Source organism: Crinia signifera, chromosome 1 (assembly GCF_055691185.1).
Source record: "Crinia signifera chromosome 1, ASM5569118v1, whole genome shotgun sequence".
NCBI classification, from domain to species: Eukaryota; Metazoa; Chordata; class Amphibia; order Anura; family Myobatrachidae; genus Crinia; species Crinia signifera.
In genome coordinates this window covers 304,935,703-304,960,636 of record NC_139217.1, presented here as the reverse complement: position 1 = coordinate 304,960,636, position 24,934 = coordinate 304,935,703, and the positions used below count along the sequence as shown (strand labels likewise).

The 24,934-nt window shown below is 44.1% G+C and overlaps 1 protein-coding gene across 1 annotated transcript; it reads left to right on the top strand.

Moving 5' to 3' along the window:
- The first annotated feature begins 8,107 nt into the window (after nt 1–8,107).
- On the top strand, nt 8,108–23,127 carry ZFAND5 (zinc finger AN1-type containing 5). The gene is made up of 6 exons (XM_083186096.1): nt 8,108–8,500; nt 12,502–12,658; nt 18,186–18,297; nt 18,770–18,867; nt 20,749–20,874; nt 21,075–23,127. The coding sequence occupies exons 2-6, from the start codon at nt 12,511–12,513 to the stop codon at nt 21,221–21,223; spliced, it is 633 nt and encodes a 210-aa protein (XP_083042222.1). The 5' UTR covers nt 8,108–8,500; nt 12,502–12,510; the 3' UTR covers nt 21,224–23,127.
- Nucleotides 23,128–24,934: the final 1,807 nt, after the last annotated feature.

Here is a 24,934-nt window from a genome sequence, read left to right as displayed (position 1 = left end):
GGCGAGCTGTCAGGCTGCTGAGGGGGGAGACGGATGGGATGCTCACTGCTGCTGCAACAACTCACCCCTGCAGCCGCGGGGTCGGGAGTGGAGGCAGCGGGAATAAGCAGTGCATGTGGGCAGGGGACATCATCACCTGTAGCATAACATCATCAGCCCCCCAGCGCGGGGTCCAGCCTCCAGGCAGCGGGGTCCGGCAGTGCAGGCGGGCAGGGGGTCCATCCAGCGTATAGGAAGTCGCCGGCGGGGTCCCTCCAGTGTATGGGAAGTAACCTGCGAGCGTCCCTGCGGCGGCTGGGAACTGCCGCTACTAGTTCCCAGCCGCCGCAGGGACGCTCGCGGGTTACTTCCCCTACACTGGAGGGACCCCGCCGGCGACTTCCTATACGCTGGATGGACCCCCTGCCCGCCTGCACTGCCGGACCCCGCTGCCTGGAGGCTGGACCCCGCGCTGGGTGGCTGATGATGTGGTGCTACAGGTGATGATGTCCCCTGCCCACATGCACTGCTTATTCCCGCTGCCTCCACTCCTGACCCCACGGCTGCAGGGGGGAGTTGTTACAGCAGCAGCGAGCATCCCATCCGTCTCCCCCCTCAGCAGCCTGAAAGCTCACCCCCCCTGCCCTGCATTGCCGGACCCGCTGTAACCCGCACTGGGTTGGGGTAATGATGTAATGCTTCAGGGGGGTGATGATTTTCAGGGGGGGGTGTGTGATTAGATGCTGCAGGGGCAGTGATAATGGGCAGGGGGGTGAGGCTGCTTCAGGGGTGTGTGTGATTTGATGCTGCAGGGATGGTGATGCTGCTTCAGGGGGGTGATGCTGCTTCAGGGGGTGGTGATGTGCGGGGGTGATAATGTGCAGGTGGGGGTGCTGCTGCTAGGGGGTGATGATGTGAAGGGGGGGGTGATGTAATGCTGCAGGGAGGGCGGGTGATGATGTGCAGGGAAGGTTGTGTGGTGCTGCTGCTGCTGCAGGCCATTTCTAATGACAAGGCAGGGCTGACCCAGGTCCAGTGTAAATGGTGCAGACCCTGGTCTGACCCAGGTCGAATTGCTGTGTAAATGGGTTAGGAATCAGGGTCCGACCCTGGAAACATCCGTGTTCAAAGACCAGGGTCCGACCAGGGTTTTTGGTGTAAAAGGGGTATGAGACATTTGTAATACCACTTTTACACCAGAATACCGGATCGGACCCGGGAAATCGAACACGGGATATTGCTAGGGCATACCCTGCCTTAGACCCCATTTACATTGCACTTCAATCCGGGTTAATCCCGGGTAAGGCCCTTTCACACTGAAAACGGATCAGCCCTGTCTTTCCTTGCTGGTGTCATTAAAAATGGACCTTTGGGCTGTTTGAGATGAGGTCACAAGAAAGGGAAAAGGGAGGGGGTGGGTTCTGCTCACAGCAAAGATGGCAGACGGAGTGGCTGTGTTGCAGTTTGTGCTGTACTTTTCTGCAATAGAGAGTTTGAAGCAGCTTCTCACCCTGTGCTACTTGCTTCGCACTTGGAGTAGGATAGCACAATTCTTGGCTGAGAGGTCTAGATCTCGGCACCAATATGACATGATGGCTCAGATCAGGCTTGGGGTCAGCCAAAGTGGAAAACACTGCACAGGCAGTGTGTGCTGCAGCAGATGAGACTGTGGAGTCAGCTTGTAGCGTGGTAGCGCGGTAACGCTGCTGCTGCGCTGCTACATGTGCCCTGTGCGGGTCTCCAGCTGATGACATCATCTGCCAGAGCCGCAGAAGCTCCAATCAGGTCTTTGCGCCCCTCTACCCACCAAATAACCCGGATAATGGCCGTTTACACTGCCCTGAGCCCCGGATAAGCCCCGTGTCCGACCCTGAACATTTGCCGGGTCAGATTCCCGGGGAACAGTACCCGTGTTATTTTTTTTCAGCCCATTTACACCATGCCCTGCCCCGGACTGGAGCGGCAATATCCCGGGTCCAAAGTCTGGTGTAAAAGGGGTATTAGAGGAATACATGTGTCCTCCCTTCCCAAACAACAGTGATGGATGTTGATAGTGAGTGGTAGAGGTCAAGATGGGGGATTCCACCAAGCATGTAAAAATGGATAGTGTGAAACCGTCACCTAATAAGGTTACAAATTCTATGTTGCAGAGTGGTGGGCAGATGTATGAAACCTTCACCAGAGATAGGTGTTGTAAATCATGTTCTACATGGCATCTTACATACAGAGTGTGAAAAATACAGTTAGGAGCAGATTGGCTACTTAAACAACATTGTCCAAGTTCTCAATTTGTAAGATTGTTTAACAGATTGTGTGCATGAGCAGGACAAATTTATAATACATTGCAAGTACAAAATGTCATACAAAAACACATTGTTGCTGTTAGACGTGATAGAGGTGTAAAAATAAATAATGTGAAGTGTATGTTTGTGTTGCATTGAGAAAGTTGGACACATTTCGACTGAATTGTGTATCCTGTTGAACTAACATGACAGGCACACTTGCATTAAGGGTGTAAATGGTTAAAAGAGACTCAATTCCACATATTCCAACATGTGTATTTGGACTAATAAATACTAGACAAAATCCTACCTTGAAATGGTGACAAGTGTAGAAAGTGAACTTTCCAATGTATTTCAGGGCCGTGTATGGCTTGCAGGTACTCAAATGAGTTATTTCACTAAATAGCCTGCAGCATTTGTTAATATTGGGTTAAGGTATATGTAATTTAGGTGTGTTTCGTATTAATTAGCAGACCCAATGTGGCCGTACTAAGGCGGAAGGTTTAAGAGTGGTATGGAGCACTCTTTGGCGACTGTTTTGGTGCAGAAATGTCCTGAGTGCTCTTGGAGAGAGGTGGATGCCCCTCCGTACAGTTTTAGTACACGCCCCCGTGTACGCTCAGGTATACGCCCAGTTTTGCCCACTTTTCTGGCCTCTCCCCTAAAAACGCCCACATTACGCCCATTTTGACCATGTGCGTGCGGACAGGAGATTTTGATCAGAAAGGTCCGTTCGCAAGCAGAGTGTTGTCGTCGCGCATGCGCATAGCGAACGGTATGCATGCACAGAAGAAGAAAACAGCGTTCTGTCCGAACGCGGACAGAACAGCACCAACCAGAATAACCCCTCCGAGTGAGATCAAAGCAGTGTGCATATTATGATCTTTCACATAATGGACCATGTCCCTGAGGAGGGTAAGGCTGTCTGCGATTCTGTGACCAGAAATGCCGCAGTCTTGGTCCGGAAGAACAATCTGTCCAATGACAGCCTTTAGCCAGTTGGTGAGGATCTTGTAGCCCACATTCAGGAGAGATTTCAGGTCACACCTTATTTTTATACAAATTTGTGATCATTCCTTTCCTCAGCAAATGGTGTTATGCTTCTGGAAGATATTCTGGATTCAGGCATGAACCCACAGCCAGGAACGCTGTTTAGAATGGCCACCGCAACTCCTACACTCTATCAGTTGACCCCCTCTGATAGATGGCTGAAACCTGCATGATCTAAGACTTCACCTATAATCGCCACATTTGAAGGGGCGAGTTAGGCCCGCCCCAACTCCGGTGCAACCAGCGATCATCAGAGAAGATGGCCAAGAGGTAAACTAACTAAAAGGGCCTACTTGGGAGAACAACTACCTACCGCCACCTGGCCAGATAACTGGGACCATAGCAACCCAGTCGCAGACAACTGATACCAGACTAACAGCAAACCGCAAAACAACCACAGACAACACAGCAAACCACAAGAACCAGCAGACTCGCAACAGCACCCAGAAGCGAGAAAGAGATACCCTTTGGATGGTGCGGCCAGTGGGAAAGTTCCCAGGAAGATAACAGATGAGAACAGAACCAGGGCTCCAAAGGAGCACTTACATAACCAGAACTTAGCAGCTTGAGCACGCAGACCAGATGCTGACTGAAAGACAGGAGCAGGCAGGGGCAGGTGATTACCAAGAAGTGGAAAGTATCACCGGCGAGGAAAAGCAGGCACACATCCCTTAAAAGGGATGCGTGGCCAATCAGCAGCTGCCCTGTGTTCCAGCCCCCCTTCCCCACCCTAATTGTGGACTGTGGTGCAGGGCACGCTGTCTGGCATCCGCTGGTTACCCGGCAACCTCCAAACAGACTGCTGGAATTGGCCATACGCCGATGGGCAGAAGTGATGCAAACCAGACTGGCAGAAGTAATGCGGGATGACCGGGCGTCTCCCCTGGTTGCCAGGGACGTGGCACCAGAATGTGGTAGTGCAGAAGTGCATCCGCCAGAGCCCCTGTGTGGCGATTAGAGCCGCTGCTGCCCACGCTGTCAGAGTGGCTGACTAATGGGGCATTTTGCCCTCCATCACCCTCTCCTCATACAGCTTAATGAGGTCCGGGCCACTGAGATCCCACAGTGCTACAAAACTGGGAGACAGTCACTGCCCAGGGTCCTGCCCTGCCTAAAAGATTTAGCAGCATAGAGCACCTCCCCCAATGTCAATGGAGCATCCATATCCAATCTACCTGCAGGATCAATAGTTAGTGATACCTGACAGGAACTTATCAGCCTCATTGTTGTCGGTCGTCTTAAGGTGCCCACACACTAGAAAGATCTGCGATCATAAGATGTGCGCATAAATTAGCCTTCAAATCTGTTGTCCGATCGTGACAAAAGATTTCAGGCAAGCGCACATCTTTACCAAAGATTTTTCTTAAGATCCCGTGTGCGTTCCTATGGATCTTTTGTTAAATCTTCTGATCTTTTGTGCAGCACGTAAGATCAGAAGATTTAGCAAAAGATCCACGGGAGCGAGCATCGGCCGATTTTCGACCGATTTTCGACCGATTATCGGTAAATATCGGCCGATATATCGGCCGATTTATCGAAAATCGTCCAATCGGCCCAAAAATCGTTCTAGTGTGTGGGCACCTTTAGGGTAATAGAGGTCACTGCAGTAGTATCTCACAACTTTCATCACACCCTCCTTAAAAGGGCTAGGTGTTTGAAATGCTAAACGATATGTGTGGAACTGAGAGATCGAGCACATATTAGTACACACATGGCCGTGCTGCCAGTGCGCGTTTCGCTTCCCGCTTTATCAGGGGGAAGCAAAACGCGCGCCGGCAGCACGGCCGTGTGTTTGTAAGGGCTCTAATTTGAAAATTGTATTTATGTATATGTTGATGTTTGGCCAGTTCAGTATCCAGTAACAGCGGCCACTCTTAACCAGAGCTGGTACCGCTGTCATGCTGAACAATACACCCACCTCACTGACACACGGTGTCTGGCTGCATGCTTAGCTTGGACGGCAGCGAGATTACATTAGAGGTTTTCTTACCCTGTAAACGCACAGTACCGCATGTAGTATTGCCAGCATGTCAGTTTAGAAAAGGTGGATGCAAGATCTACCAGTGTGTATACACTATAATTAAACTTTTAATGTGTTGATACCCATAAAAACATACCACGCTTATTCCAATCGACACAGTGTCAGAATACTGTATGTTAACAATTGCTGCATGCAGAGCTCCGGTGGTAGCGAGACTATAATAGAGGTTACTGTACCCCATAAATGTATGGAATCGGTACATTTGTCAGACCACACTTAGGTCTACAGTCATTAGGTCGACCCCACTAGGTCGACTGGCAGGAAGGTCGACCTGACTTAAGGTCGACATGGGCCAAGGTCGACATGACTTAAGGTCGAATTTGCATAAAGGTCGACATGAGGAAGGTCGACTGGTCATAAGGTCGACATGGGTTTTTCACTGTTTTTTTTACCCGTATGTCAACACAGTCGACATGGACACATTTAACAATGTGAATTGGACGCTCGCAATGCTTCGGGCACGGTGGCTCGCTTCGCCCGCCACAGCTTTAATAACCTCCTCCACGCCCTAGTGGATGGTAGGGCATGAAATACCGCCTGTCGGCACATGTCGGCTCAAAAAACAGTGAAAAACCCAAGTCGACCTTATGACCAGTCGACCTTCCTCATGTCGACCTTTATGCAAATTCGACCTTAAGTCATGTCGACCTTGGCCCATGTCGACCTTAAGTCAGGTTGACCTTTCTGCCAGTCGACCTAGTGGGGTCGACCTAATGAATGTAGACCTAAGTTCATTCTAATAGATGACCGCTTCCCAAATGTATTATATCGCCCACGGAATTGCCAACATGTCAGACTAAAAGTGTTATCCAAAGGATCAATCTTCATGGTATCCACACATAAATTGTATAGAACTGTATAGATACACACGTCACTGGTAAATACATGCACATGTCCTGTCTCTTACAGACAGCCTTTGCATGAAACAGTTTCTAGGCATCTAAGAATTCCTTAATGAATGCAACAGAATCACTTTCACTAAGGTGACTGCATCTTTCTAAAACAGTAACTGTTGCCAAACTAGAACTATTGAAATGCAACATTGTGACAAGAATATAGAGACAATAAAAACACACAAAAGTCCTCACAAGTGCTGTTTTTAAACACAAATTATTTTTCACCTTGTTTGTCATTTATTTGTATGTTTCTTTTATATTTCGCAGATTTACAAATATTAAATTAAAGGCTATATTTTATCATTATTTCTCTCAGGTGCACCACACCACGACACACTTTCTCTTTCTTTGTGTATACTCTTTTTGAATAGGGCAGCTGTCCACAAAGTGTAAGAAAAGGGATTCAGGTTTTGCCACTTTCACTGCCTCCCAGTACCTCTTACAGATAGCAATAGAGGTGAAGGTGATGTAGAAGGATCCCCTTCAGGTAGTTCTGGACGGTGAGTTTTTCAGCCTTCGAGAATCCTTGGTAGAGGATCATCTTCTTGACGAAGGTCTTGACTATCATGTCCGGCATCCATCCATCTACCTCCTTCAGCTTCATCACCATGGTGGGAGGCCTTGGAGCGGTCCTGGACGGGCACCGTTGGCAGTGTAGCTGCAGGGGCAGTGGAGCTGGACACGGTCAATCCGGTCAGATGTTCGGCAGGGTCCTTTTCCCTCGCTTCCTGGTTTTCTTCATGGTGTGGGGAGCCAGCATGGAGGCTGGAGCTGTGGCAACGGGAGCCTTCCTTTTCAGTCCCTCGGCGCAGGAGGTGGAGTCAAGAGTCAATGTCCTCCCCGTTGAGAAGAGGAGCAGAGGAAGTCACTTCAGAGGGCAGCGCAACACAAATCTAACCCTCCAAGGTGGCTAGGGAAGTGATGTACTACTTCGAAGGGCAGAGCAATGCAGGTTTAGCCCTTCAAGGAGGCTGGGGAGCATTGCAAGCTTTGAGTAGGGGGGCAGAGCAAAACGTCTGACCCTCCGAGGTGGCTCTGGAGCATTGCAAGGCTTCAAGAGGGCAGAGCAAAACAGTCTGACCCTCCCAGGTCTAGCATCTTCCATTTCTTCTGAGACTCAAGCATGGGTTTGCAGTTTGAGATGCTTTCAGCTCAAAAGCCGCCCAGTTTGTATAGCGGCCCAGTGATGAGAGGTCAGCGCTGATGCGTGCTCCCACCTCATCACCAGCTGACGCTGCTCATCTGCTATGGAAAGCCATCCACCACCGGGAAAATTGTTTTGTGTGTAGTGTACTACTGATCGATTTTCATCCCAGCAATTTTCCCCTTCATCGCTGTGCATACACGTTGGGCAAAAGCACCCAGTGTGTATGCACCTTAAGTGCCACTTTAATTTTTTTACCTCAAACCCTGAATGCCCTAAGACCCATACATGCTCTTGGAAAACAAATTACATATACTTGTACAATAGCACATACAGTACACAGCCCATAACAGAACAGTTCGTAGCTGATGGTTTATCTCTCTCCAAGGCCTCGTACATAGAGCTCTTTGTTACCTAATACCAACAACACTGATTAATGTAGCAACACGGACAATTAAAGTGACTATAATCCTCAAACAAACAAAGCACCGCCTGCTACCTCCGCCAGGGCTAATGCATGACACTGCACTTTGCCCGTCCAGCCTTGCACAGGGGGGAGGCCGGACAGGAAGCGGCTACAATACAGAAAGCAGACAGAGAGGGACGGTGTAGTAGCAGCAGCAGCAGCAGCAACCACCCTCCTACTAGCTGTCGGGCAGCTGCGGGGAGACAGCTGGCCACCATGACTAAGCTGTGACGCTGCGCTGCCATGTTGCAAGACTCAGAACGTGCATTATGACTGAGGCCCTACGCCACCCTGGGGCACACACTCAGCAGCTTGCGGATTGGCTGCGGCCAGAGTGTGTGGGTGGGGACCTAGCTGGCCCCGCCTCCGGCGCTGTATAGACACATCGTTCCCCACACACACGCAGCGGACACTCAGGGGGAGAGAGGCGATCATCGCACGCGTGGCGCTGCCGGGACACGGGCGGCTCTCCGTGGCAGCATAGCCTGCTGGCTCAAACGGAAGAGGACGGGTCACACGGCGTCGGAAGGATATAAGGTCACTCTCGCTGCCATCATCACCATACCCCACAGACAAAGGAGAGGGCAGAGCGGACCCGTGAAAGGAGGACGTATCCCGCTACCCCGGCTGCTGCCCGAACATGTAAGCGCCGGTGTAGAGGGGGGCAATATGTGACGTCTGTCTGTGTGCGTGTGCTGGCAGCACGGGGAGCGCCTTATATGGCGACATAGCCTGGCTGAGCGGGCGGGGGAGGGGGAGCTGAGCGCTTCTCACTACGAGCGGAGGAATAATACCCCCTCAGCCCCCACCCACCGCTCAGTGGGGCAGCGCCGCTCTTCCGTTGACTCTTTGTTGTCTTGTTTCTCATATGCAGTAACGGTGCTCTGCCCTATGGTCTGTGCCCCCTCCCCATTTGCCCTCTTGCCCCGGCCAGGCTGCCGTACAATGACTCAGTGCTTTAGCTCAGGCTGCAGCACATACCCAGGCCGCGGTGCCTGGGGGAGGAAGACACCAGTGGGAGGGGGGTGACTAGGGGAGGGGATAACGACATCTTCAGAGCTCCAGCCCCTAGTGCCCGTGTTATTATTCTCCTGCCCGGGGCTTCCTGTCTCCATGGTGTAGCCGGTTCTGCCTCCTTTGTCTCCAGCCTCAGGCTCCTCCTCCTTCTCCTCTTTGTGTCCAGATCCTGCTAGTTCAGGACGTGTGCCCATATAGTGCCCTCACCCTAGCTTACCCCTACTGCTTCTCTATTGTCGATGTTCTCTACTACCCAGATCCATGATGGCTGCAGTAGCCGGGCCTGCTACATGCAGAGGACGGCCTCCCTGTTTGGCACTCTATCCTACTATGATGTGGAAATGTTTTCCTCTTGGCCTATGAACAGCTGGCAGCTCTTATTCCCAATTCCATACATGCAATGCCCTCCCCCGTACATTAGGCACCTAGTGTTTTCTACTCTAAATAGAACAGCGCTGGAGTGTGTCTTTGGCAATATGTTGTCCTAAGGCTACTTGTGTAATCCAGATACTTTGTGTCCAAGAAACTTGAGTCATATCACTGACTCATGGGCTACAAACACCTTTTGATCAGTTTATTTTATCATACTGAAGTGATCCAGTTTGCCAGAGGGTTGGCACGTCCCCGCTCGTGTCCTTATTCTGTGTAACTTGTTCTGCCAGTTCTTGTGATGTCTAAGGTCAGGGAGGCTGTCCTACAGTTGGGTGACGTCAGGTGCCTGCAAAACAATGGTGCTTATTGTTATTGTTTTTGTAACACCCAAGTATTTATTATGCAATAAATTGATACCTATTGGCAATTTTTCTCTTTCTGTTCCCCTTCTGAGCAATTTTAAGAGATTCTAAAACAAGATTGAAAAGAAAATGCATAATTGTATTAAGGCAAATATAACAACGGTTCAGTGAAGTGTACCATTAACCATTTGTGCAGTGCCAGTAAGAATGCATTGATTTGAAGTGTGACTTTGTAGCTCAGAGGGAGAGGCAAAGTGTTATGCCTACAGTTTTATGCTGTTTGTTTGTTGCAAGATTGTAAGCTTGCAGCAGGACCCTCTTACCTCCAGTCTGTATGTTACCCAATTTTGTTTTATCACTTTCCACAATTCTAAAGCACAACAGAATCTGCTGTGCTATATAATAATCTGTAAATATTTAAAATAAGTACCCCACCATTAAAGTGATGGGGACCTCTGTTGGCAATCTGTGGTACAGTTAGCATAGTTCCTTATCCTTGCTGTGTAGGAGTTAGCAGCATCTGAGATATAAATAGCAGCTGATTTCAGAGGCCCCTGTTGACGAGGTTGTGTGTGTCTGAGCCTGCAGATCAGCCAGCCTGTCATATTACAGTCTTGTGACAGGCGGAAGCCTATGTACCCACCCACGTGACCTACACTTCTGAGAAATATTAAAGCGTGATATGTTGTTGCAAGCTGTTTTCCACTGACCGTGGACTGATGCAAGTTATTTTAGACCCTAAACAATATTGAGGCATGTTCTTGGGCTGTTATTAAATACCTGCTCCAATAATGTGGTGGGGTTCCACATGACTTGTGATACAAAATATGATGTGGTAGAGCTTCAGTTTGTGCTACATTTTCATGTAAAGAAATACTGTTTTTAAAATTGCACACTATTTCTACATAACAGTGTTTTTCAGAAGTTTTTTTATTTTATATTATGGAATATTATAATCTGAAGTATGTAAACTGGTGACAAATGCACTTTTTAAAGGGAGCAGTTGCTCATAGCATCCAATCAGCATCTATCAAGAACATACTATGACATGAAAGGTAGAATCTAGTTGCTATGGACAACCTTGCTAGTAATCCTTTTAGCGACAAGTGAAAATTGTTAAGCAAGCATTTTTATTCATCATAATGACTTGTAATGTTTACCTTATGCAGGAAATATAAACTTATTTTAGATATTTTTTATTTGTGAGTGCCGCTGGCATTTTTAGTGGATAATTTGAACCTCACAGATGTTGGCACTGAAAGGGTTAAAGCCTCCATACTTTATGCCAATTTTCAGGTGATATTGGCCCAAATTGCATGTGTGACCTGATTCGATGTGCGCATTGGTTCCGAGCCGGAGGTCGGACGTGCTGCCGTCTGACCTCCGACTCTGCCCCCTCCTGGCGGGTAGTATGTTAAAAAATCGCATGTCATACTGCCATTCGGCAGCTTATGGGTGATCGGATGTTTTCAACCATTTACAAGATACAAGCACTTTAGAAGATAAAAACCAACATCTAGTTGCTGTAAGAAACAGCAGTTGCCACCTCTCCCATTTCCATCAGTTTGAAATACTTGACTTTGTTGGCTGTTTCCGTAACACCCTACGTGGCTATATAACACGTACTGGTGCTTATTATAAAGGTAACCCATATGTTTTAGAAGCTCATATATGAATTATTCCCTGGTTTATTATGAGTCGCTTTTCTTCAGAATGGCTTCCTTTTGGGGAGTTCCCTTCCCATTATACTAAGGAAGAAAGGACACAGGATTTTCAATAGTTGCCTTAACAGACAGGCTATTTACAAAGCTGTGATTTTCCCAGAGGGACATTTTATTTCATCAGGTCATAGTAATCGGCTCTGCCCTATAGTATGGCAGATTGCAGGGGGTACATCATTGTACCACATTACGCTTACTTACACTACACCTACATAAGCATTCTGACTTTATTATCAACTTGTACATCTTTTCCTGTTTCTTTTGTGTGTGAGAATCTGTCTGGGGGTTAAAATGATTCACCATACAACTCATTGTGATGGTTGTCTGATCTTTGCAAAATAGAAATGGCGTACTGCTTCTTGCATGCAATAATATTGCAGGTCTCAACATTCCTTCCAATGGGATGTGGTCGGAATCCCGACCGCCGCAATGCCGGCACTTTCTCCCTCTATGGGTGTCCACAAAACCCATAGAGGGAGAATAAAATAGTGTGCAGAGCGTAGCCTTGTCGGCATTTCGGCGGTCAGTATTTTGACCACCGGGATTCCGACTGCCGGGATTTCATACTGAATCCCTTCCAATGCTAAGGTATTAGATAAATAAGCATGTTGGGGAGGTTTAGTTAGCAGATGTGCATGGGTCCCAGTTACACTGGAAGGGATTCGCAGGGTCTGCCTGAGCAGCTGACAGAGCTGGTTTTGCATACAATTTGGCTATCCATGCATGTTGAAAAGAAATAAAATGTTGCTGAAACTTTTGTGTACTTAAGAAAGGTATATGGTCATTAGGTCAACAACTGAAGGTTGACCCATGAAATGGGGAGACAGGGTTTCAAGGTTGACAGTCAAAAGATCAACGTGAGCTTTTTAACATGTGCTGACAGGCAGTATTTAATGTCCTACCATCCACTAGGCCATGGAGGGAGAATAGACTAGTGTGCAGAGAGCTATTTGAGGGGACAGGGTACACTTTGACAGTGTCCATGTTGGCATTTAGAACAATCCTATGACCCATACCCCTTAAGAAAAACCCATCCTTCCTTCATTACAGCTGTGTATTTAATCTAGTTTCCTTACTATTCGCTTAGTGTCATATTTTATATACAGGTCAGGCAAATGATTTTGACCACTTTCCATAACTATTGCTAATTATTTTCTGGTTCTGTTTACAGCATAGAAAGATGGCTCAGGAAACCAACCAGACTCCAGGACCTATGCTGTGTAACACAGGATGTGGCTTTTATGGAAATCCCAGGACAAGTGGAATGTGCTCAGTGTGCTATAAAGAACATCTTCAAAGGCAGAACAGTGGCAGAATCAGCCCAATGGGTAAGTTGTCTTTATAAGTTAGGCTGCCAGTACACATACTTGAAATGATGACACTATTGTGGCAGAATTCTTGTTTCCTGTTGTGCACGAATGTGTTTAGTCAGCGTATGAAATAATACATTGTACTCTGTAGATAATTCTACATAGGTTGAAGTGCTTTCTTATTTAGACCATTTGCTTGTGTGGTATGTATGCTAACCTATGGCATCGCCTATCCACAATGTGAGATACCAGCCTGAGCTTCCTGCCAAGCCTGCTTTTGCATTCTAGTGCCATAGTGTTGTGTTATCTGGTGCACATTACACTTTTCATTCAGGCATTCTTCTTCATTTCTTTGGTCTCTCCATAAAGATTGTTCCAAGTGTACTACTTTTGCTGTAAAATGTGCACATGGCTCCTATCTACGGGGCTTATTCAGAGGTGATTGCTATAGTGTGAATTTGCAAGCCAATCCATTATCAATCAACTGTGAATGTGAGGCCAAAGAGCGCCAAAAATCAGCAGTTTATTTTTCCGCAATCCTCTCACAACTGAAAAGAAGCCTTCATTTGGGGGATGGTAACCGGATGTTTTCTGGAAATGTCCGAAAACACGCAGGCATTTTAATGGAGCATGTGTGACATTCGCTCTAGCCTCAATCAGCCTCTCTGTGTCGCAGAGTTGTGGAAGGGTGGAGCACGTGCACTTGCACAGATTGGAAAAATCTTTGATGGTGGGTGAGTTGCAAATGGATTTGCAGATGGCCTGCGACCAGGGATCCTTTTGCAGACTTGTACGGGGTGGGATTTCTCTGTCTGGGTTGTGGCTATCTGATATTAGTCTGCAAAATCGCACAGCAGTGATCAGGTCTGAATAGTGCTCCATAGCTCATTGGAGAAAACTTCTAATTTCAGTATTGTAGTGTGTCCATTGAGTTTTTGGTCCTGTGTAACTTTGTAACAACTATTGCTGGTTTATTTTCATAGAAGCATTTCTTATTTTTGGTGCAATGAAGGGGTTGAGTTGTTTGAAAGCAATCTAATATTTGTTAGTAGTTTGCATTGCCTGCCACCAACCATTTTTTTTTTTCGACGTTAAGATTCTCACATGTGAACTGGCCTTCCATTTGCTAAGTTAGTTATTTCATGAAAAAAAATGGAGAAACTTGTACATTGGATGAAACAATATTTTAAGCCGTGTGATACGCTTTACAACCAAGTCAATTGCAAAACAGCTCCTATGATCCAAAGCCTGTATATAAAATTGACCTGTGTTGGCCCCATAATTCTTAATGCCTGCGTTTATAGTTTGCCCAGTATACATGGAACCTGTGGCAGTGGAGCTGGCTAAGCACATCGGCTGTAGGGGAAACTCCAGCATATGGTTTAGAAATGTCTGTAATGTAAATAGTGTCTCATTCTATCTCTTCCTCCACTGTGGTAATCCACTTTTAATTTTATTTTATAACTTTCTTTTTTTCGAACTGCAGCTTCTTTCAGTGATGTGGGATAACAGAAAAAAGACAAACTAAGATCTCACATACTATCAAACTGAACATTGTACTGCTGATGTACTACGTTTCCATATGTAGAAAGAAATACTGTAATATGGCAGAGCTTGGCTGAACAGAGGGCCAACTCATTATGTAATTATTTATATAGAATGTTTATCTGGCAACCACTTCTGGATTTGAAAACAAGAGTTACAGTGCACCCGGAAAGTATTCACAGTGCGCCACCTTTTCCACAATTTGTTACAGCCTTATTCCAAAATGGAATACATTTTTTTTTTTTTCTCCCCTTTTTTCTCCCCTCAAAATTCTACATATAATACCACATAATGAAACTGGAAAGTGTTCAGGAGATTTTTGCAAATTTGTTCGAAGTCACATTTACATAAGTATTCACAGCCTTTGTTCAATACATTTGACCCAATTACAGTCTCAAGTCTTTTTGAATATGGTGCCACAAGCTTGGCATACCTATCTTTGGGCAGTTTCGCCCATTCCCCTTTGCAGCACCTCTTAAGCTCCATCAAAGTTGTTCAATTGAATTAAAGTCTCGCCCACTTAAGGACATTCAGAGTTGTCCTGAAGTCACTCCTTTGATATCTTGGCTGTATGCTTAGAGTTGTTCTGCTGAAAGATGAGCCGTCGCCCCAGTCTGAAGTCAAGAGCGCCCTAAAGCAGTTTTTCATCCAGGATGTCTCTGTACATTGCTGCATTCATCTTTCCCTCTATCCTGACTAGTGTCCCAGTTCCTGCTGCTGAAAAACATCCCTAGAGCATGATGCTCCCACCGCCATGCGTCATTGTAGGGGTTGGGGTATTTATTTATTAACAGGCCTGGTGATGAGCGATACCTAGATTTGACACCAAAGCGTTCAATCTTTATCTCCTCAGACTAGAGAATTGTGTTTCTCATGGCCTGTGAGTACTTCTGGTGCATTTTAGCAAACTCCAGACGGGTCGCTATGTGCTTTTTTTACTAAAAGACTGACTTCTGTCTGGCCACTCTACCATACAGGCCTGATTGGTGAATTGCTGCAGAGATGGTTGACCTTCTGGAAGGTCTGTCTCTCTCTCCTCTTACAGTGACCATTGGGTTCTTGGTTGCCTCCCCGATTAGGGCCCTTCTCCCCAGATTGCTCAGTTTACACTGCCGGACAGCTTTTAGGAGGAGTTCTGGTGGTTCCAAACTTCTTCCATTAACGGATGATGGAGGCCACTGTGCCAAGACCTTCAAAGCAGCATATATTTTTCTATACCCTTCACCAGATTTGTTCCTTGAGACAATTCTGTCTTGGAAGTCTACAGACAATTCCTTGGACTTCATTCTTGGTTTGTGCTCTGACATGCATTGTCAAGTGTGTGGCCTTATATAGACAGGTGTGTGTGCAGCTTTCCAAATTATATCCAATCAACTGAACTTACCACAGGTGGACTCCCAATTAAGCTGTAGAAACATCCCCATGATCAGTGGAAACAGGATATCCCTGAGCTATATAAAAATTCACATGAACATAAAACTTATGTTCATGTGAATTTTTTTTAATACATTCGCAAAACTCATTTTGCTCATTCCATTTTGGAATAGGGCTGTAACATAACAAAATGTGGAAACATTGAAGTGTAAATACTTTCTGGATGCACTGTACAGTACTAATCTGGAAACTTGTAATGTGTACATATAAAACATTCTGTTTATTGTGATGTATGTGGTGCTTGTGTGGGTTCCAACCTCATCCCATATAATACATGTTTTGAAGAGACCTTTTTTTTTTAGTAATTGCAGGAGCGAAGAACAGCATTCATATATTGTGCAGAACTCAAATTTTATACATTTATTGTTCGTGGGGTTATAATTGTTTTATATGCCTGTTTTCTCATTGGAGAGAGGAAAAAAAAGGCATAATTCAACCCTATTTTTGTGCTGATTATGGCTGCTCAAATCTGGTTTAGCTGTGTATAAAAAAAGGGGTAAACTCTCCCACAGTGCAGGGCGTGGTGTGTAATGCGCTATTTGGGTACAAAAAATGCCAAATTTTGCCTTATTTCAAATTGCCTGCACAGGAAGCTGTGAGCAGATACGCCATAATTTGCAGCTGAGTGCCCAACTAGGGAAACCATTGAGTTACTCCAGGTACTACCAAGTGGCTGCCGGCATGTTAAATAATTGAATTCCTCCTATTAAGTCACACATTACATAAATGTTTTTAGAGGGCGTGCTTGGATTTCTTTATTACAGAACTGTTCATACACCTATTCCCAAATTTGCCAATTAGCCCTGTTTTTAGTGCGTAACAGACTTATCCATTTGTCAGCGAGGACTAACTATGTCCTTCCCAACCCTCTGAGGTGTAATTATGCATCTGGAAACTTTCAATTCGCTTAGTCTGTAATTTATCACCATCGATATCTGTCTTCGCCATAGTTTGGAAGCCGGGGTTTCTGGCACATGGAATATGTGATGTGTGTGTTTTGTGACCAAATTGTCCCCATTCAGAAGATGGAGGGAGATCACCTGCAACCATTTTAATGGATATCTGGATCATGCATGCCGTACTTGTGTTAATCCAAAAGGGGCTGAAGCATTGTGCATTGCTATGCTTAATGTGACTTTATGTTGAGGAGCCCAAACGCGGTCCCCAAGGCACCCAAACAGTCCAGGTTTTAAGTATATCTATGCTTTTCCACCAGTGACTTCAATAGTACCTCAGTTTGATTTAGCAGTCTAAGGTGCTATTTTAAACCTGTAGCGTTGGTGTGCCTTGGAAACCTTTACAGTACATGTATTCCATTCAGACCCAAGTAACATGTTTTTGGCTGATACTCTAATCCAGTGGTTTTCAACCTCGGTCCTCAGGGACCTCCAACGGTGCACGGTTTCCAGGTCACCTCACAGGTGCACTAATTACTCACTGGCACATTTTAAAAGATCACCGGTGGATTTTATCACCTGTGAGGAGACCTACAAAACATGCACTGTTGTGTGTCCGAGGTTGAGAATCACTGCTCTAATCAACCTGTTTACTGCATATTTTTCACTATCTGTATTGGTCTGTCACTGGATGTCTTTCTGCCGGTTCCTCTTGGATGTCATTTCGCCACTTTTAACTTTAATATTTCTAAAACTGAATTAATATTTCCACCAACCTTTACTAGTTGGGTGCCTGATGACTGCCCGACAATTGGGATCCCTACAGTCAGTATACCGACATCGGAATCCCAATTGCCAGTGCTCTGACAGGGTGGATCCCGACTGACTGGAGCTATTCTTCCTTGTGGGGGTCCACGAGGGAGAATAGAACCTGTGGCGAGCCACTGTGCCCCCACCCCTGTCGGAACACCGGCAGTTGTGGTTCCAATGACTGTTTATTGACTGTCGGGATTCCAAATGTCGGGCAGTCATTCAGCAGCATGGCCTTCGATCCGAGATAGTAGAAATAGACTGCTATGAATGCAAAAAAAAAGCGGGGGCACAGGAATCGCTAACTTGTGGATTCCTCCAGGCGCCTCATGTCATATGGTGCAAAAAGGATAGGTGTATGAGGATATATCTGTACAGAAGTTCTGATTCTTGCACCAAATTCTCTACATAAAACCATAGAAACACACTAAAATAGTGAGCTTCACAGATATGCGTTACTTCTGTATGTTTTAGATTGTGGTCATTTTATAATTTCTCTAACCCTTTCCTGATGTGGCCAGTGTAAATTGCTAATGTCACCAGGTTGACACTATTGTTTATAGAGTTTAATGATTGTGCATACATAAGCTAATGACTTTAGTTATTGTTTGTTTGAAGAGACACATGGTTTTGTGTTAACTGAATGGGGCTAGTGTTCTGGATTGGGTGATATTCATTTGAATGCTCTAAATGCAAAAAGCATGGAACTGTATGCAGGTCTAGTCAATGCATTACGATGTACAAACTATACGTTTGGATACGTTAATGAGCAAATGGCAGAGAAGACATGTGTGAGGAAACTGCTGGTAGGATTTTCTAGCATTGAGGTGACAAATGTGCTCTGTTTTTTTATTATCCAGGAGCAGCTAGTGGTTCAAGTAGTCCTACCGCAGAAGCTGCAGCAATACAAAGAGTAGAAACTGCACTAAACAACTGTGAAAGTGATACTGGCAGCCAATCTGACAAAGCAAGGTAAATGGAAACTACAAGTTTATTCTCCAGTGCTACAACCTGGTGATGGCTTCTGTGTGCTACGTAACTATCTTATCTACAATGCATTTAGCTGTGTTCATCAAATGATGGCCATGTTCAGTTCATAGAGCAACATGTCTTCTGTACTCTTTGACTGTACATGGCATGCCTATAGAGAGTAGCCTGCATTCCAAGGTAATAGAGATCCAATGGTCTAACATGCATTCCATTATACTAAGCACTTCTAATTATACAACATGTAATATATCTCTATTACAAGTTGTATAGTAGTCGCCCCCCAGTATAATATAATTTTGGTTAACTACATCGGTCAGTGAATTTTTGATAATCTATATGCATTAAATACCCAATATTGCATCACAAAGCTAACCGCTTTGAATAAAAATTATGACAGTTGGTGTGTTCTGTGAACAGGAATTCATTGTAGAATGTCCGGTTTCTGTTTTTCTAGAAATGGGGCTGCCTTGCCTGTAACTCAGCAAATGACAGAAATGAGTATTTCAAGAGAAGACCATGTGACCTCTCCAAAAACAGAAACCTCAGAGCCAGGTATGTTGCACTTTCAATGGTTGTATGTAAACAGTCTTATCTTTTGTACAGTCTTGTTTTAAAGGGTCCTAATATTATAATCATGGTGTGTCCCTGCATAATAAGATTTAGTAACTGGTGCCACTGAAATATAAACCACGGCAGTGTATCTAAAACCCGCCTACATTGGAAGCCTGCAAATATATTGGTACTGCAGGGTTCTTTGTTCCACTTTGTTTACATAAATAACCGTACGATGGCTCTCCAATTTACCAGTGTCTTCAAAGTGTTAAGGGACCTACTACACGGGCCAATTGTGCTGAGTGAATGATTCTTTATCACTCCGCATAGCGATGTGTGCTGAAAGATCTGTCAGGGAGAACACTGGCCCTGATGGGCGATCTGACTAGATTGTGTCCTGCATGCAGGATATTAATTGCCTGGCGATAGCACTGTGCATCGCTATCACTATGGCCTTTGCACACAGAGCAATGTAGGGTTACTTTCTAAGCAATCTAGTCAGATCGCTTCTAAAATGGGCTGAAATCGCCCGTGTGTAGGCACCATTAGTAAAAAAAAAATGCCCTCAAATAATAAAAAAAAGTAAGATATTATCCAGCGGTAAGGAATTGAATAGAGTATATTTTAATATTTGCAGCATAGTACACTGTAGACTACTCTAGCTGCTGAGATTCCTTACATAATAGAATATAGTCTCCCATTGCAGAAGAAACCGGACGCAGCAGCTCCTGATTTTGCTATTTAAAGCAATGCCCTTGGAGTTCTGTCTTTACTTTGGAGCCTATAATGTTGCAAATAAGTGGATCACACACAGCTAGAATCCTCTAGTTCTGCCTTCTGCACTTACACTTTAAAGCAGGGGTCAGTGAACTTTTTTTTTATTTTTTTATTTGACCCGCTGATTGACCCTCTGGGGGAGAAACAACTTTTCTGCTTACTTTACTGTTGGTATAAAAGAAAAGGCTTTTCATTGAAGTGGGCAGCGGCAGGTCTCCAGCATCCAAACAAAATTTCCCAGTCTTGATGCTTCTGCCCAACACGCCAGGAGCAGTAATGGCGGTCATCACTCGTCCTGTCCCACCATACTTTGCACTCTGCCTGTGCATATTTGTGCAAGCACAGAGTAGAGTGACGTCTTGTTGGGCAGCCGCTGATTACATACTTATTATGCCTATGTAATAAGTGGCTGCTAGGCGAGCGAAATGAGGGAAGCAGACCGGGTAGGGACGCTCGCACTGTCGAGACACAGCTGGGCATGCCTATATCTATATTATAGATTCATAGGCATGCCCGGCTGTGCCTCGGCAGTCTGACTGTCCATTGGCCCAGAATTTTGTTTTTAACCCATTTGGGGGTAAATTTACCCAAGTTCCCCAACCCCTGCTTTAGATCCCTACTTATAATGCTGTGGTAGTAAGTGTCCTACCTGTCCTAATGCAGTGCAATTACATTTGGTAATAATAATTAAATAAAAACAATGATTAGTCATGACATGAATATATGTACAATTGTAAATGTAGTAACATTTAGGGAGGAATACCATTAGCTGTAGTGTCTAGCTAATTGGTAATAGCTTCAGGTTTCACACCTGACACTGTTCAATGAAATGTGGTGAACACGGTTAATGCACAATAACCAACTGATTGTGCTTTTTTATGCTTAATCAATGGGTTTCCCTGTATTGAACTCCAGAGGGGTGCCTTTTATTGCAGCATTTGTAGGGTAATCTCATTTACAGAAGTTGTTGCGTAATACTTTAACAGTGTGGTAATAGCATTTACATTCCTTTGATGGTAATCTTATTAGGTTGCACCAGTTTTCAATACTATCTCAGATTTTCAGTGACCCTGCATGAATGTTATGTTTTTGTACTCCCTTCAGTTGTGACCCAGCCAAGTCCATCAGTATCACAGCCAAGCACATCCCAAAATGAGGAAAAGGCACCAGAGCTCCCAAAACCAAAGAAGAACCGGTGTTTTATGTGCCGGAAGAAGATTGGTCTTACAGGTAATTATTCTATTTTGTCACTTTATGTAATAGTGCAGAAAAAGCGTATAGCCACATGTATCTTTAAACACTTACAGAAAAATAAAATGAAAGCAAATCTGTACAACCCGCTCATTCCATTGATATCTGTTATCTGGAACAATAAGTATGACCGTCCTGTTAGATGTAACCTCTAATGGCATGTATGCTTTCTTCTGCAGGGTTTGACTGCCGTTGTGGGAATCTGTTTTGTGGACTTCACCGTTACTCTGACAAGCACAATTGCCCGTATGACTATAAAGCAGAGGCTGCAGCAAAAATAAGGAAAGAAAACCCTGTTGTTGTGGCAGAAAAAATTCAAAGAATATAAACCGCAATTTTGTGAAGACTGAATTTCTTTTTTTTTTTTCTTTTTTTTTTTTTTTTGGTTCTGATTTTAATATATCCTAGGGAAACATTTAAGAGCAGTTGCATGTTCATTTTTGTTTTTTTCCTGATATCCAGAGTTTTTCTTCCTTTTTTTTATTTTAGTATGTTTGATTGTGTTTCAGGCTAAGTTGGATGAATAGATGATACAGCCCTCTTCCATTTTTGTGTTCCTGGGTTCTCAGAACATGGACTGATCAGCACTGGCCTACACCCTTTTATTTGAATGCATATCCGACTGGGGGAATTACCTAGTGAATGTGCCAAAATGTAGGCTTAAAATCTGCATGCCTGCAACAGATATTGTGCTTGTAGTACAGACGTTGAGAAACAAATGACTAGTAACATGCCTGTAAAATGATCCTCATTTTCCAGAAAGTCACCATAACAAACTGCATCCTTCTTCCCTCCCAGTCAGTGCTGAGTGACCCATATCCTGAGTGCCACTCTTCTTGCACCATTAGAATGGAAATATTATTTTGCATGGTAAAAGTGTCTACACCGGTAATTCAGATGTCTTTTCAGGTTTGTCCTTTTCGTCTACAAGTATCTTTTCCCGCATTGCCTTGTTTTAACACTTCATAAGGGTGAGCATTTTTCCTGGATTTGGATTGCCATGTCCACTCTATGGCATTCAGATTGGGGTGCTGGATATGTTTCAGTGGTTCCAACACTCAGCAGTAATTCAGCTTATTATTTCTGTGAAAGTTTGTTGTATTAGAACAGCTGCTCATTTTCTTCTAAGATCCCACTTTGACTTCAGGGAGCTTCAAATGTTGGTTTGAATATCGTACCCTATATTTAATATATTTTAAAGCTCTTGAAACTGCATTGCATATTCTAGCAGGCACGGTAGCTGTGTGGGTACGTCTGTGCTGCAAGACTTGAATGCATTATCAGTTTCCTTGTGAACCCCGCTGTGCCTTTTGTCTCTGCAGTAGTCTTTGCTTACAGTTAGGGGCAGCCAGGAAATAGTGCCAGGGTGGTTTACAGGTCATCTTGCACATTATCCCAACAATCCATATCCTGATGGAGCCATACTTGTAACCTTTGAGGCAAGGGCTTCATCCTATGGTTTCAGAGTGCACCAATTTATTCATAATTCTTCCTCCTTCCCCTTTTATTTGGTAAGGTAATCTAGAAAATGGGTTTACCCATTTAATGGAGGTTTTACAATGTGATTCAATTGCACAGTTTTGCATGAAAACCATGCCTTACTTGGCTGCTGTAGATCCATTTTCTTATAAGGATTGATGTGTGTGTAAATGTTTGTTCTTCCATAAGTGCTACCAGGAACCACAATGAGGGCTGCTCACCTCCTAGTTTTCAATTATACCTGGGTGTAGGACTGTATTTGTCTTGGTTTTATTGCATGGGCTGCATTATCTACAGCTTTGTACAAAAAACTACTCTAGAAAAGGCAGTAAACTTCACTGATGCTTGTCTGGTAATATCACTTCTGTGTTATAATGGAAGGTTTGTATGAAACGTGTGTTTTTATTTTCCTTTTTATGTTTCTTTTTTTTTTTTTTTTTTTTTAGACCGAAGTACAATTTTTAGAGTAGTATTGTGGTATTGCCTGTTCTCATCTGTAAATAGTTCTGTATGTTCACTCAGCCTCACTTAATTTTATTTTGTGTGTTCTGTCCCTAGTTCATTATTTCATTTTCATTTTTTTCTTTTCCAAACTTCAGATTTTTGCTTTTAAACCTTTGTATTTCTGTTCTGAGTTACTAGATATGCAAATGTGTACAGATAGTTCATATTTATGTATTGCACATAATCATGCTATTCAGCATTTATGCTATATTGTATTATGTAAATAATAAAAATTATGTACAGAGGGAATTTGTTTTTGGTATTGACTTGTTTTAAAAAACACATCACATTTTCACTGATGAATGTATTTGGCATCCTGTCTCACAATCCAGACCTGGTTTGTAGAGGAGGGTAAGCTAAGGAACCAGTCCCTATGGTATTAGGAAAATATCGGTCAATTGGTACTGCTCTAGTTTTGAGGTATAGGGACATTCAGGGTGTCCCAGATATTTATCTGGCATTTGCTAACCTGGTTTATTTCAAACTTCCAAATATTGACACCCAGGATCAGAAATAACCTACAGCTATATGTAGATAATTTCTGACCTACACAATAGGTTAGATATCTGATGAGCAAAAATAAGTTTTGTACTCTCTGCCCCTTGGTTTGTACAAATTGGCAATTTCTGCTTCAACAACTGTTGCTCTAAATTCACTTTCAAAGTGACCTTGCTGTTCAAGTCCTTGGTCATATTGACCAGTTGTTAAGACAGTTCCAGGGGTTGTCATAAAGTTGATCATAGTATTATGTCTGTTGCATGCTTTCTACAGCTGCTTTTTCTTTTCACGAATGAATGGTATAGCAATTGCTCTTGATCTTCGGTGCAAGAACTATAATTCATGTGCCGAATTCCTTACCTCACTTTTTCCTAGCCACTAGAGCAGGGATCAAGGAACTTCTTTTTTTTTTTTACCTTTTTTTTTACCCCAAAATATATTTAGATATGCCGACGTTACCCCCCTTGATTTGAAAGGAAGGCAATCGTATAATTGTAATACACACTGTACCCCCAGAAATTGCTGAAATATCCTGCTAGTATGGTACTCAGCCTGGCAGCTATTGATGATGATTACCATGTATGGCTGTATGGTACAAAAGTTGTACCCCACACAGCCATACATGGTGGTAATTATCAATGGCTGCCAGGGTGTGTGTGGTATAGCCATTGATAATGTGACGTCCAGGCAACTATTAGTGTCAGTATTTCCAGATATAGTGACCGTCTCTGCAAAAAAAAATTTCCATAGACTAGAGATGGGTTTACCTTGATAGGAGTCTATAACCAGGCAAAGAAACTGAGTGACACCGTGGCAGCACAGACTGTGCGCTGCTGAGATGGCCTAATACAGTTGGTCCCTTTTGCCATCTATAATGGGTATTTAATACTGTGGCCCTGATCTGCTATATAAGTGAACATCAACAAAGTTGCTTTACTGAAGACCTAACCTTTTAACACGTGGAAATTTAAAAAATGAAGATGGAAATTTTATCGTGTGGAAAGCTTTCCAATAGCAAGAGGCATATGGCACAATTTTTAGAGCACTTCTCACAACTGCTGTTTCAGCTGCTGGAGTTAAAGTGGAAATTGTATATAATGCAAAGCTAGAAAAAGTATTTGTTAAATTTCCCATTTTTAGTCTAAAAGGTAAATTGCTGCCTAGTAAATTTAAGGGGGTATCTGACAATTGGAAATATCCACACTTTTCGACAAGAATAGGTCAAATTTACATTCAACCTATTCAATCCACAGTATCACTGTCTGGCATTTTTGGCAAATACACTATTTTTTTTTTTATTTTGTTTGCGATATGGCTGCAGATGTGCAAAATTCTGCACTTGTGTGTGAAATGACTAAGAGGCCTCATAACAGTTTACAATGTTTCCTAAGGTTTTTACCCATGTACTATGGAAAACTGGCAACTAATGGGTCATGTATGCAGGTGGATAAAAAAGCAATCTGAATGAATTGAATGCTATTCCCATTAATGTATAACATAACATTTTGTGACCATCTTCCTTTATAAATTTCTATAGTAGATTCTCTTAGACACAGCC